Source organism: Grus americana, chromosome 3 (assembly GCF_028858705.1).
Source record: "Grus americana isolate bGruAme1 chromosome 3, bGruAme1.mat, whole genome shotgun sequence".
NCBI lineage: Eukaryota > Metazoa > Chordata > Aves > Gruiformes > Gruidae > Grus > Grus americana.
Window position 1 is genome coordinate 101,212,597 of NC_072854.1, and position 14,086 is coordinate 101,226,682.

The 14,086-nt window shown below is 40.4% G+C and overlaps 2 protein-coding genes across 10 annotated transcripts in view; one reads left to right on the forward strand and one right to left on the reverse strand.

The window, feature by feature from the left end:
- Positions 1-14,086, reverse strand: part of PACC1 (proton activated chloride channel 1) — a 93,470-nt gene that overhangs the window by 22,371 nt on the left and 57,013 nt on the right. For 5 of the 9 annotated variants that reach the window (XM_054822999.1, XM_054823000.1, XM_054822996.1 and 2 more), the window contains one exon: positions 10,264-10,392. The exons of the other annotated variants lie outside the window; for them this stretch is intronic. The gene's annotated coding sequence lies outside the window, so the exon portion shown is untranslated. The remainder of the gene's footprint in view (positions 1-10,263; positions 10,393-14,086) is intronic. 9 annotated transcript variants of the gene reach the window in all.
- Positions 240-6,268, forward strand: NENF (neudesin neurotrophic factor). The gene is made up of 4 exons (XM_054823004.1): positions 240-1,018; positions 2,233-2,293; positions 3,424-3,527; positions 4,180-6,268. The coding sequence occupies exons 1-4, from the start codon at positions 869-871 to the stop codon at positions 4,354-4,356; spliced, it is 492 nt and encodes a 163-aa protein (XP_054678979.1). The 5' UTR covers positions 240-868; the 3' UTR covers positions 4,357-6,268.

The following is a 14,086-nucleotide window of genomic DNA, read 5'->3' on the forward strand; positions in this document are numbered from 1 at the left end:
ATGGAACAGGTGTCCTCCAGGGTGGACACATGGATTTTATGCAAGAAGAGTTTCTAACAATCTTTAAAGCACAGATCAAACCCATTTCTATCTCCTGTTTACTGTCCAGATCCTTCTCAGAACTGTTCAGCTGTCACAACACACTGTACAAGGACCAGAGATACCAAATAGGGATTTGAATTACAGCACGGTAGTTGAGAAGACTGGGTGCCGCAGCATGAAACATCCAAGTTTTAAATCCTTCAGGTCCGCACTTGCCAGCACTACAGTGAGGGATGGGATATATCTATCTAAATTGTAAAAAGTTTCTAATTTTCTTAATTCTTTATGGAATTACAAGCATCAAATGGCTCATTCTTCTGCCAAGCCAGAATGTTTCCCTGGGGTATACTTATAGCATGGGGAAATCACGTCATTTGAAACTTTCCTATTTATTCTGTCCTTCCTCAGGCTAAAAATATCAGTTTGCTAGGTTTTTTTAAGTCATAAAGACAAAGCCTGCCCTAGGCGTGCTGATTTTGTGAATGAACATGTAAAACTTCAGAGGGAAGAAGGATGGAAATGGAGGAATCTTTTATTAGACGCTGTTGTGGTGCTGGCTGCACATCCCGCACCAAAGAGCTCCCCAGCTGCAGCCCTGAGCCTCTAATGGAGTAGCGCCGGGCACTTTACATGTAGTTATTTAATTTAAGTGCATGGGCGCCTTGGCTTAAACTCGTCCCACGTACTTTTATTTAACCAAACCACCGGGCCAGGAACCTGCTCCCTCTTGCGGGCCCGGTTGCTGGGGGACGAGCGGGGCCCGGGGTCGCCCCCATCGGCAGCTGGAGGCGGGGCCGGGCCGGGGCCGCCGTCCGTCCTCCGCGGCATGGCGGGCGGCGCGGTGCGGGTGCTGCTGGCTGCTCTGCTCGGCGTCCTGCCGGCCGCGGCCGAGCGGGAGCTCCGCTTCAAGCCGCCGGCCGAGGCTCCCGTGCGGCTCTTCACCGAGCCTGATCTGGCCAGATACGACGGGCAGCAGGTAGGGGCGGGCGGGAGGCAGAGCCGCGGCGGGGCCTCGGGCCCCCGAGCCTCCCCGGCCGGTTCTTTGAAGCCGCGGGCCCGGGCTGGGCCAGGGCCGGTGGGGCGTCCTGGCCTCGCACAGCACAGCACAGCACCCAGCCTTGCCACCTTCCCTGATGCTCAGTGTCCTGAAACCACGTTAAAATTTGGTTTTCTCGCGCTCTGCTGCTGTGCTATTCCCTCCCTCCCAGTAATTATGGGATAACTTGCTTTTTAAGCGTTCGTGAGAAGTTTCTTGGCGTTCGTGTGTTGCTAGCCTGCTATTCATTTGTCCTGCTGGCAGCTGCTGAGTTTGGTCTGTTGTTGCGTACAGACAATTTGATGGCACGTTCCTATTTTATTAGTTGCCTGCTTGACAAGGTACTCATGCCAGTGAATTTCAGATTATCCTAAGTTGGAGCCAAAGCAATTTTCTCTCAATAATTCATTAAACTATGTATTTAGACCCCCCTTTTTTTTCTTCCTACAAGATTAGAGAAATAACAAAGCAATTTCAACTTAAGAGTTTTTAGCTTTCTGTGATGTATAAGTCTCAGCAGAACTTCACATTCAGTATGATAAATTGATACACATCTGTTTTCTCTTTTGAAAAACTCACTGGCTGACCTTCTCAGGGTCTTCTTTAGATGCTTTCAAGAAACTAACCAGCATCTGACTAAAAATACATCTTATGCATAAAAGACAAAGCAGAACCACTGGCTTATTAAGTAAAACAGATGTCAGCAGATCAGATTTGTGTGTGTCTATGTATTTATCTGTTGTTCTCTTAATCGAATAAAGAATGCTGTTGGCCATACACCCTTTTATCTTGGGCTATATCCATCTGCATTAGGAATAGAAAGATGCAGTTGATCATCTTCAAGCAGACAAGCTTGCAGGCAAGAGGTGACTTGCAAGAGGGACATGTCTTCTATGATTGTGATGTTGAGATTAAAAAGATTCTCTCATTCCATATGCCTAAATCCTAAAAAAAATCTCAGGGACTGTTTAAAACACAAACAAGAATCTTCAAGAGAGATAACGTGTATACTTGTATACACACACAAACGAGAAAAAATAGAAAAGAGAATTTAATTATCTTGTGTTCTGAATGTGTATGGATTTCATACCTAAAACTAATTACCTTTTGCCTGCGCTTAAGTGTTGAGGAAATATTGATGGCTTTTTTTCCAGGAAGGACAGCCCATTTACCTGGCAGTGAAGGGAGTAGTATTTGATGTCACTTCTGGAAAAGGTGAGTTTGCTTCTCCTCTGCCATCTGCTTTGTTTTCATGCTATTTTAAATATTCTCAATGTATTAGAAACCTGCAGTTCAATTGCAACAAAAAGAATGTATCTTTTCCTTTTTGAAAAAAATCCATTTTTCCTCCTCTGACACCTCCCCTGCTAAGGTTTTGTCTAGAACTTAGACTGGTTTGAGATTACAGTACACACAGACAGACAAGTCAGCATAGTCGTTAGCTTGGGCACTGACAACAGAAACGCTGGACGCCTGCCCAGACCCCCGAGTCCTTGCCAGATGTGGGGTCAGGCCACACGGCAGCCAGGGCTACAGCATTTTATTGCACTAGGTACGTGAACTGGCCAGTTCAAAGCTAACCTGGATGCGACCGTATTGCACTACACAGTATCAGCATTGCTGCAGCGTCAACTTTTCCTTTTGGCTGGTGTTTGCCAACCCACGCTGCCCAGTGGTGTGGTCAAAACTCTTGGAAGAGTTAACTGATTTTGAAAGGAACACAGGGGGCTAAGTAATTTTTTTCTCCTTTAAAATTTTCTTACTTCATGAGGCTTCTTGCCTCATCATTCATACCTGTATTTGCTGTTTGTGCCTTCCCTAAGAACTACGGATGTTTTCATTTGAACTGCTACATAATCCAGATTTGCTGTAAAATGTTTGAAGGGACCATAGGGATCCTGGACACTTGTCTTAATGTCATCATAAGCAAACTAATGGCTTGTTGCTTTGTTTGTACTAAGCTTGTTAATGCAGCTTGTCTGGACATACACGTTGGCTCATCTTCAAATCCTAAGTTAGACAAGGCTTACCACTGCAAAGTCTGGAGTCTAAAAAAACTTTCATGAAAATGTACAGCACAGCTCCCTAAATTATAGGTAAATTTTAAGACTGCAGTATAGGAGTTCAACCGTTGTGTTGTATAACCCCACCCTCTGTTTTGTTTTTTTTAAGGACTGGGATATATTATCAAAAAGCAGCAAATCAAAAGTCAGTTTTGGAAAGAAAAGTCTTAGGCTTGAGTTGTTGCTTTCAGTTCACTGACAAGTGTAACAGACTGGTGAAAAGTAGCGGCTGTACATTGTCAGATCATCACTGGATAATTTTTTTTTTTTTTAATCTGACAGAATTTTATGGAAAAGGAGCCCCATACAATGCTTTGGTTGGAAAAGACTCAACAAGAGGAGTTGCAAAGATGTCTCTGGATCCAGCAGATCTTACACATGATATAGTAAGAAAATGGACTGTTAGTTTAATTCTGTTTTGCAAAGTTCTATTCTTTTGCAAGATGATGAATGATAATATTAAATTATTTGTATTACTTTATTTAAATTGATTCACATATTTAAAAACAAAATGCATTAATATTCTGTAAATACATAAAACAGATATGTATTTACTGCTCATGAAAGGTGCAGTGCTAACAGCCTTAAAGAGGAAAGTTTTTAATCTGTGGAATCAATACCATTTATGTAAGCATGTAAAGGAGAAATTACCTGCTGTTTAAAAAGATGCTTCCAAATAGAGTAAATCACTTTCTTTGTCACTGGATTTAATGTATCCTGTGTCCCTGACAACGGCAGTGGATCCTAACTCTGGCAGTGGGTTGTTGCTTGTTTGAGGTGTGATGTACTTATGCAGGGAAAATGAAGGGAGATTAATGGTTTGTTTGACCTGAATATATTAAAGTTTTGTCAAGGCTGAATTTGAATGAAGAAAATAAAATTAAAGGTTATACTATCTATTTTGTTAATCATGCTCTGCAACGTAAACCCAAAAGCTGACCCTAAGGTTTACAGTAATCAATAAAAAAGAAAAATGCATGTAAATATCTGTATTTTTATTTCTTTGAGACAGGACTTTCATTTCTATATTTCATTTAGACGGGACTCACAGAAGAGGAACTCAAGTCCCTGGATGATATCTTCAATAATGTTTATAAGGCCAAATATCCAATTGTTGGCTATACTTCTCGACGAATTCTGAATGAGGATGGCAGCCCCAATCTAGACTTTAAACCTGAAGATCAGCCACACTTCAACATTAAAGATGAGTTTTGAGGAACATTTTTGTACTTGGAGAATGCCTGGGGAGAGGCACGATAGAGCATTAGATTGTTTTCCTATTTTCTGGAGCTCATTACAACGATTAGCTATCCTGAGTCTATCCTGAGTCAGTTTTCTGTTTAGAAAATATATGTGTGTACACACATAGTTTACATCATGTTCTTCTTTCCAGGAAACAAATGGATCTGTATTGCTATCACACACTTGGGCTGTTTGCCCTGAATTATGGGAATTATTTCATAGGAAAGTTCTTTCTGCCTGGATTTCTCTGTTTATAAGTGTGTAATGTAAAATTACATTCCTTAGAAGAGATCATGACTAGTCTTTTTGTAAATCCCAAGTTGTTTCCCACTCCTTGGAAAAGTGCGAATGCATTATCTGGATGAGCTAACATCAATTGTCTGTGCTTTAAGTGAGTGTAGGTATCACATGTACAAACAGGTGTAATAGAGGTTTACATTTTAAAAAGCATATTTGATAGGTTTGAGAATACTGGATATAAAACCACTCAATTGCTTAAAATGCAGTTACTGTGGAATATTTATGCAAAGCCTACAGCTGTAAACAAAGACAAATAAATCTTTTTTTCCTCATGAGAACTACTGTGACATTTTAAGTAAGACTATTACGTTAGTTTTGAATAAATGACACTTTAATTTTTTAAATAATTATCAAAGATGTCATCTGTATTAGACTATGGTGATTTCCTTCTAGCTTCCTCCACTCTTTCTCTGACAAAAAAAGGAAATGATAGCCCACTGTTTACCACATACTCTTACAGCACAAGTTTATTATAGTAGTTTAGTATCCTGTGGGTATTGTTAGCATCTTTATATTGACAATGTCAGCTCTCATTTTTAATTTCTGTTGGTTTTTCTTTGTTCTTACTCTGGCTTCATCATTGCTCTTGCAATGAAGTGTGCATTCATATGTTCCTCTTCCTTTGTGATGGGTTTGCGTGGCAGGGTTTTGGTAGCAGGGGAGCTACAGGGGCGGCTTCTGTGAGAAGCTGCTAGAAGCTTCCCCTGTGTCTGATAGAGCCAATGCCAGCCGGCTCCAAGACAGACCCACCGCTGGCCTAGGCCAAGCCAATCAGCGCCTCTGTGATAACATATTTAAGAAGAAGAAAAACACTTAGAGAGAGAGCTTTTGCAGCCGGAGAGAGGAGTGAGAAGATGTAAGAAACTCTGCAGACACCAAGGTCAGTGCAGATGGAGGGGGAGGAGGAGCTCCAGGCGCCGGAGCAGAGATCCCCCTGCAGCCCGTGGTGAAGGCCATGGTGAAGCAGGCTGTCCCCCTGCAGCCCATGGAGGAAGGATGAGGGGGTGTAGAGATTCCACCCGCAGCCCGTGGAGGACCCCACGCCGGAGCAGGTGGAGGCACCCGAAGGAGGCTGTGGCCCGTGGGAAGCCCATGCTGGAGCAAGCTCCTGGCAGGACCTGTGGACCCATGAAGAGGGGAGCCCACGCCAGAGCAGGTTTGCTGGCAGGACTTGTGACCCCGTGGGGGACCCACGCTGGAGCAGTTTGCTCCTGAAGCTCTGCACCCCACGGAAAAGACCACGCTGAAGCAGTTCGTGAAGGACTGTAGCCCATGGGAGAGACTCACATTGGAGAAGTTCGTGAAGGACTGTCTCCCGTGAGAGGGACTCCATGCTGGAGCAGGGGAACGATGAGAGGAGTCCTCCCCCTGAGGAGGAAGAAGCGGCAGAGACAATGTGTGATGAACTGACCATAACCCCCATTCCCCGTCCCCCTGTGCAACTGAGGGGGGTGGAGGTTGAAGCTGGGAGTGAAGTTGAGCCCGGGAAGATGGGAGGGGTGGGGGGAGGTGTTTTAAGATTTGATTTTATTTCTCATTCCTCTACTCTGTTTTGCCTAGTAATAAATTAGATGAATTCCCTCTCTAAGTTCGGTCTGTTTTGCTCGTGATGATAATTAGTGAGTGATCTCTCCCTGTCCTTATCTTGACCCATAAGCTTTTTGTTATACTTTTTCTCCCCTGTCTAGTGAACGAGGGGAGTGAGAGAGCAGCTCTGGTGGGCACCTGGCCCCCAGCCAGGGTCAACCCACCACAACTTTTACCCTAATATAAAACTACAGATCCTGTAGGGTGGAAGCAGACCACCTTTATCGGGTTTCTCTGGCAGTCTTTCAGTAACAAGAGGACCGTTGAAAGCATGTGCTATATAAATTGCTGCTAACCACTGACTTTCAGTAATTTAAGTAGAATGTAAATTGCCATGTATATGGATTTATCTGCCACTGTGATAGGTTGATTTGGCATGGAAAAACTGAGCAGCTGCTCCAAATTCTATATTAATAATATAGGTATAATAAAAATACAAGTCTATATTTTGTTCTATTTAGCATTTTGGCCATTTTCTTTGAAGGAAAGATTGTATTAGATGATTCTCCACATTATGGTTTGCAGGGGACAGCTGCCTGTCAGTTGAGTAACTAGAAAAGCTGTTTCTATTTATTTAGTCTATCCTTTCTTTCACAGTGTTACATATTTTACTCTAAACTTGTTTTGTGTATTACCATTAGACCACTTAATTTGCAGGAGGGACTCCATAGGCCCCTCCTGCTGTTGGATGGTGCTCTGCGGTGGAATAAATAATTTAGCATCTAAGAAAATACTATTGCTTCAGAGAATTATTTTTGTATTATTATTATTTACTGCTGACCTTTTGATTAGGTACCAACAGCAGCTGGGAGCTGGCCCCCTGACAATGCCTGCCCACAGGGATGGGTGTATACCTGCCATCTTTTTGAGAATGCACGTGGGTTTGGTAGTAATGGTGGTTGTTCTTTTGCCAGCATTTCACGAATAATTTTCCAATTGCTACTGTTTTTTTCCCCTTCTCTTCCCTTCCTTGCATGCTTTCTTATGGGGCAGCTTCAGTAGCTGTGCTGCTGTGGTTACTGTAGGAGTCCTGGCTTCATCTGGGGTCAGCACATCAGCTGCATTTCAAAAATGTTGTAGCTAGATTGTAACTCATCAGTGGCTTAGCGTTACTATTCTCTCCCTGCTGTTCCTATTCACACTATGAAGGTCACCTTTGGTGATCTCAAAGCGCATAATTCAGCTTCTATTTGTCCTAAAGTTCAGGTTCATTTCAGTGAAGAAACCCTCCTGTTGCAACAGGAGACCGTGATATAAACCCCACTCTTGTAGTGCGAGATCCTTGTGAATCCAACTCGCTCTCACTCATGTCTGTGATCAGAGGGAGATGCTCTAGTCCTTCCTTTCTGTTATTAAAAACAAGATTATCACAACTGATTGCATTTTAGAATGCAAACCATTTCCTTTTTATTTCAGTTTGGGAACTGAAGGACTCACATTTAATCGCTTCCTAGGCTATTTCACTTGTTCCCACTCAACAGAACAGTGTTATGATAATAAGGCTTTAAGTGGCCATATATCCTTAACATGTTTTCACTGACTACTTTTTAAAAATGAATTCAGAGTACCAAAGTATTTCTTTTAGTGTTAATTTAATGACACTATTTTATGTCTAAGGTTGTTACTTGCCAATAGCCTGAAATTTACTTTGCTTAAAAGCAAACTGTCTGCTATGGTTGTTTTGTTCAGTAAATTGCATTTCCCTGACCTCTGTATTATTCCAGTGAGACAGGTGCCCTCACCATCTATACACTGCACTCAAAACAAGCAAGCTGTGTAAAGCCCTATTGTAGCTCTCCTACTACTCCACAATACCTCCTTTGGAGAGCAAAGAATTTCTTTTCAATTTACTTGCTGCTTCCAGGTAACACTGCAAATGTCATTATTTTTGCTGCGCTGCTTCTAATCTGCACTGTTACTAACTTAACATAGGTGTTTGAATGGTCTGAGGTTTTAAGGAATTGCTGTGTCAAAAATTACCTTGCTTGAGTGTTTAGTAATAGCTTACTCTTCAGAATGTTAACAATTATCAGATGGGTTCATCACGTAGAGGATACATAACCTGAGTTGCTGTTTCCCACCTGGCACTCTTTTCAATAGTCCCTCACTTTGATCCTAATACGTTTGACTAATTTTTGTGACAGAATAGATTCTATCATCCCTACTTTAAGAAGGACTTCTCCGATTAACGACTGGAGCAACAGGACTAATAATGTAAGCAACCGCAATTCAATAAAGGGGTAATGAAATGCAGATGAAAGTATTATGTTTATTTTTGCAGTTGTAGAGACTGCAGTTAAGTGAAATCATACTAAGAACAGGTAAGGTGTGGCAGCAGCTCTTAGTCACAGTTATTAGTTATTGCATCCTAATCTAAACAAGACCACCTGCCAGAATGCAGGTACGCCGAGTCCGGCAGATTAAGCAGCTGAGGTTTTTCCAAGAATTTGGGAGTACACATAAACAGAAGTTATTTCTTTCCTAACTGTAATGTGTATATGGACACTGTTCTTTTTGTGGCCCTTTGCCAAAAGATGAGATTTTCATTAATTTAAGTGCATCATGTTCTGTATTAGTTTTCTTACACAGAAAAAGCCTTGTGTTTTTTTGAAAACTGCAGCCGAGGCTAATATTCTTTGTGGTCTGATGATACTGGCTGTGAATTCATAACAACATAGGAACTGGTGTAAGATCATGTTTCAGACTGCACTTGTCAGATCTGCCAGACTTTCACATTTCAGTAAAAATTAAAAGAGAATGCTTATCTCTAAGTACAGTGCTTTGGAATGGCAGAAGCCTCAACAGTTTGTAAATCACCTTCTTTAACTTTTGTTTCAAAACCACCATCGGGCTCCATAATCAACAAAAGATAGTCTGGAAAGGCATTTAATTGCTGCAGTTTTTCCCTTGCAAGACTCCCAAGAACATGTAGAACTCACTTCATGGTGCAGGACAGAAAACAAGAAAAAAAAAAAATGGCTTTGCTGACTTTTACAAATGTATTCAGTCTCTGTTATAAATAAATATACTTATCTGAAACGTATTCAGTGTAATTTGCATCTGCTCAAGAGAAAACGGAAGAGATGTGAAATGTTTCATGTACGAAGTCCAATGCTAATTTTTCAGCTGATCTGGTTAAACCAAGAGAAAAAAAAAAATCAAAAAACTTCTGACTACTGTGAGTGAAAAAGCTGCTATTCAGTAGGATTCAGCTGCACATCAGTAAGATGTGCTAAGTAGCTCTGATTAGTATTTGCATATTCTCAGAGGAACACTGGATATTCTCAGGGATATCTTGAAATCCCCAGAACTGACGTAAGCAATGACAATCATACACTTTGTTATCCATCATCCGTTTATGCTTTTGCTTAATGTTTTTCTGTCCATACAGGAAACAATATACAAGCCATGCACCTTACGAGACAAATCCATGCACCATGAGTAATATTCGGATAAAGTAAAATACACATGAACCTATAACCTGAAAGCTGCTTACATGGTACACAGAATGGCTATTTTCAAAGAAAATCAGTCCTTGAATATGAATGCTTTGATTAAAACAAACAAACAAAACCTTTAAGGATTGTAATAATGACTTCACTCAGAGCCCTATCTGTGAGTGCTGATTCCGGTAGTTATAATGCAGAATGTATCTCACTGCTTGGACACTAAAAATCAGTGCTATATCAAAAGGTGATTTTTTTTTTCATTCTATTCAATCAGTCTCAAAGAACTAAGTGTGTGATAGGTGGGCACCACTGCTAGAAGTACTCTAATAGCACAGGCATGATTTTGATCTTGGCATGACCAAAAAAAACCCCTACCCCAGCAAACAGAATAGGTGGGAGATGAGAATGTATCTTAGTGTGCTATTGGGAGAATTTATACTCGTAAGGCAGATTTGGCAGAGCAGCACATGCAGGTCGGATAAGACAGCACTTCCTATTTTTGCTTCTGTCAAATATGGCCAATGATAACAACATAAACTCGTACCTTTACCCGTCTGTTGGTCTTTACACAAGGCCTTATGTTTTGGCTTTTTTCTTCCTGTTCAGTAGAAAGTGTGAGTCCCAATTTACTTGTTTACAAAACTTACACTTAAATCTTTTTGGCTTGGGTAATCTGTTGACAAGAAATCCAAAATAACAGATAGAAACAAAGATTAACATTCAGTGAAAAACAGAGCTTGTGCATCTGGATGAACTGCAGAGCCACAGGAAGCATTCTTGAATAAACAATACCTATTACTGTTTCCCATAGGTTACTTGTAGCTGTTGCAATCAGAAATTCTGCACTGTTAATGAATGTTCAGATTACCATGTTCTGCAGTGCCGCTTGACATGAGCCTTTATCCTTCTGACATGAGACATTATCTTTCTGAGAAGTGAAAAGTTTAGAACAATTTGGGCGCAAGCCATCTTGGAGATAAAACATCCAAGAAAAATCAAAAGATGACATAATATTCCCTCAACTTAAAGAAACCTCTTTGAAAAAGGAAAATAAATCAATGTCCCAATGTCCGTATTTTACCTTCCAGATTTTGCTGAAAGTTTTCTCATATCGTGCAAAAGCACCAGACAAAGCAGAGACTGGGATCTAACCCTCACATTGTGAAAATCTGAGACCACTTCTTGGCATATCTACTTGGGCTTTAGAGATGATGACAACACAGCTAACGGACTGATGACAAAGAGTCAAACACATGAACTGAAGCCAAACAGGCCTAAACTTGCAGGAATGTTTGACTGTAGAGCTGAACTTAAAGCCTTGCACCCTTCTTTTGTAGACAACAGAATCTCTGAATGAAAAAAACGACCCTTATAGATAGCATTTGTTTCAGCCAGTAGAGGAAAGGGAATTTTCTGGCATTTGGGCAAATAGAATGAGATGACGATTGAAGTGAAAACTTCCCTGTGCCTAGTTCTATGCTCTTTTGCATACTAAAATCAGTTGTGTTGGATACGCAGAGCTTAGTTACCAAGCAATTAACTGCCTGGAGGGTAACTTTATAGATTAAACTGATAATGGGTTCAAAATAGCTGTGGCAGATCAAGAGTATCCCTAGGAGGCTACTCTTCTCATTGGAGGCTACGGCTACATACCTTTTATTTTACATTGCAGTGCTGTTGTGGTAATGATCACAGATAAAGGCCAGGTAACTCAGACTTATTCATTACAGTTAACCCTTTATTAATTTTTATGTTTGAGCAAAACTCCTAAAAACATGTCTCATTAAAAAGAATAAATATTGCTCCACAAGAAGCGAAGTGTTAATTCTCAACTGCAGAACTGTGCAGCTGTGCATCAGACCTAAGTATACTTACGGCAAAAGTATTAATTGAAAGGATTACATGTTTAAATTGAGATTATATTCTTAGGTAACATGTCTGTGTCCTACATTATGCTTGGAAGTGTCTCAGGAATATCACTGATTTTTCCTTCTTTATTGTTTAACCGTGCTCTGTACTTTAAAATAGTTATGCAATACTTTTTAAGAATAGGACAGTAGGACTTTCAAGGCCTTTGTGATACATTTTCCTGTTACAGAAAGACAAACATACATGTATGGCTGAGATACACAAGAGACATATCTAGCAATTTGGACAAAGGCAACAGTCTTAGAATCTAAAACATGCTTTATTCCATCTATTTCTTAAATGGAACAGGTCAGGAATAACGCCCTGCAGCTTTGATCTCTGACACAACAAAAATGGTAGACAGAAATGAAATGAGGGCAGCAGCTTGTAGGGATATCTGAAAAGCTCTCAGTATTAGTGTGCAAAAGACCAACTTATCAATTCTAGTTGACTCAAAAAGATTTTAAGACTGCATGCTCAGTAGGGATGTTTGAGTATGTGTTGAGCCTCTATGATTCCACACATTAGATATTACATATGTCCCTAAATTGCTGCTGCCAAGGGTAAATACTTCCTTTCCATTTCTCTGAATGGTCTCCTTTGAGTTTAGCGTGCCTTGGAGCTGGAAGAAAACAGGCTGCTGAAAGGTTCACATGCAAAGCAGCATCAGTGGAATATAACAATCTGAGGCAGAGAGAAGGAAGGTGAGTGAAATTCTACTTATGAGAAGCAGCAGGAGATTATAAATAACTCATGGGAGAGTACAGTTTCAGAAGAGGTGAAACTTTGCTGATGCACTCAGAGAAAAGGTTGAACTTGAGAACGGAAAAGTGTGACATCCTCCCTGGATACAGTTCTGGGAAAATCAGCGTGAATTAAACAGTTTGTGACTGCTGGCTCATTGCTTGACATCCTCTGTCTCATTTCCCAAAAATACTGATGCCTTTGCCTCTGACACCTTGCAGGTGCCTGGATTCACAGAAAATCACACTGCTGCTATTCAGTTCATAACTTACCATTTTTTCTCATTTTGTCTTTAAATGACGCTCAATCTAGTTTAAGAAAGAAGGCTGGAGTTTTGCTGCTGAAGAGCTGACCAGGTGGGACAGAGATGAAGGTGCAATTCTCAGGTTCACTACAACTTTGCAATCCTTATGCTAGCTTTCCTGGCTGTTAAATGAGCCGATACTTCCTTTGAATTCCCTTTGTCTTTCATCCCTATTAGGACTTTCAGCCATTTGAAGAAGGTAGTGTGGGTTGGACATTCAGGGGGTGGGAACCTAAGAAGGCTGCAATATCAAGAATGCTACTTTCTGAAGCTCTAGCTTTAACCTCCTCACTCCAAAGAGGTATCACTTTGTGGTGCTTCATCTTTCAGCTGAAGTGAGTATATTTTACGCATCTTCATCCCTGTCTGTCAGCACTTGGAATTTGCCTATACGTCCATTGGTCATTTGTTTGTTGAAATGCTGGTGATGACCCCAACAGTATTTCTGGCTCAGCCACTTCACGGTGTTTCACAACGTTATCAAGAGTTTTAATGATACGTTCAAAATGTGCAAAATGAAGATGCAGCTGAAGCCAGAGGTAAACTTTTCATCCACTAGGCTTAGCTAATTTATGATAAAATAGACTAGATATTTCAAATAAGTAAGAAATGAGCCTCTAATCCCAAAACAACTGTTTGTAGCCTTTGCAGACTAAAGATACATTAATCTGAATGTCCCTAAGTACCTAAAGGAGCTTTTCAGCTTGAAAAAAAGTAAAATCTCAAGCAAGATTTTATCTGAATAATTATGTTAGCTGTGTCTGCTTCACAAAATAGTATTTATTTATGGGAAATGTTAATACGTAGGGAAATAGTTACAAACTATTATTTCACAATACTGTAGCTCACCTTATTGCAAGCCCTTTCAGACAGTATGTGTGTAAATTCCTTATGGTACTGCGAAAACACAAAAATAAGCTAGTCTAACTAAGTCTTTTAAATGTATCTGGTTTATGTTACCCTTAAAAAAAAAATCACTCCCATTCCCCTAGGCTGTTTGATTTAACAACAACAGGTACTGATACTAGCTGAAAAATTATCTGACTATGTTTTCTTCATAGCTGGGAACCTGTGGGCCACTTCTATTTCTGATTGTGCATACTGTTCATAGTCATGTAATATCACTGGAATAACCACATCAATTATTTACATAAATACTTTTAAAATTCTACTTTAAAAATATATTCTATTTTTAACATAATTGAACTGAAAACAAAGACAGCTAGCACCATATGACTAGAGAGTTCTCCATGAGCCACTGGAAAGCACATCTTGATTTACAGACAGGGTTTGGAAAGCCAAATGAATTCTGCAGAATGTTTATATAAAAGCATTACTCTCCCTAACTTCCTCTAACTGGACTGTCCTTTCATTTACATCTTTTTCCATCAACTCATTTAGACTGACTCAT

Bases quoted from the DNA above. Each gene is read 5' to 3' on its own strand.
- NENF (XM_054823004.1), top strand. From the start codon at position 869: ATGGCGGGCGGCGCGGTGCGGGTGCTGCTGGCTGCTCTGCTCGGCGTC. The intron at 2,294-3,423 runs GTGAGTTTGCTT...TTAATCTGACAG, and splicing joins TGATGTCACTTCTGGAAAAG to AATTTTATGGAAAAGGAGCC. The intron at 3,528-4,179 runs GTAAGAAAATGG...TATTTCATTTAG, and splicing joins CAGATCTTACACATGATATA to ACGGGACTCACAGAAGAGGA.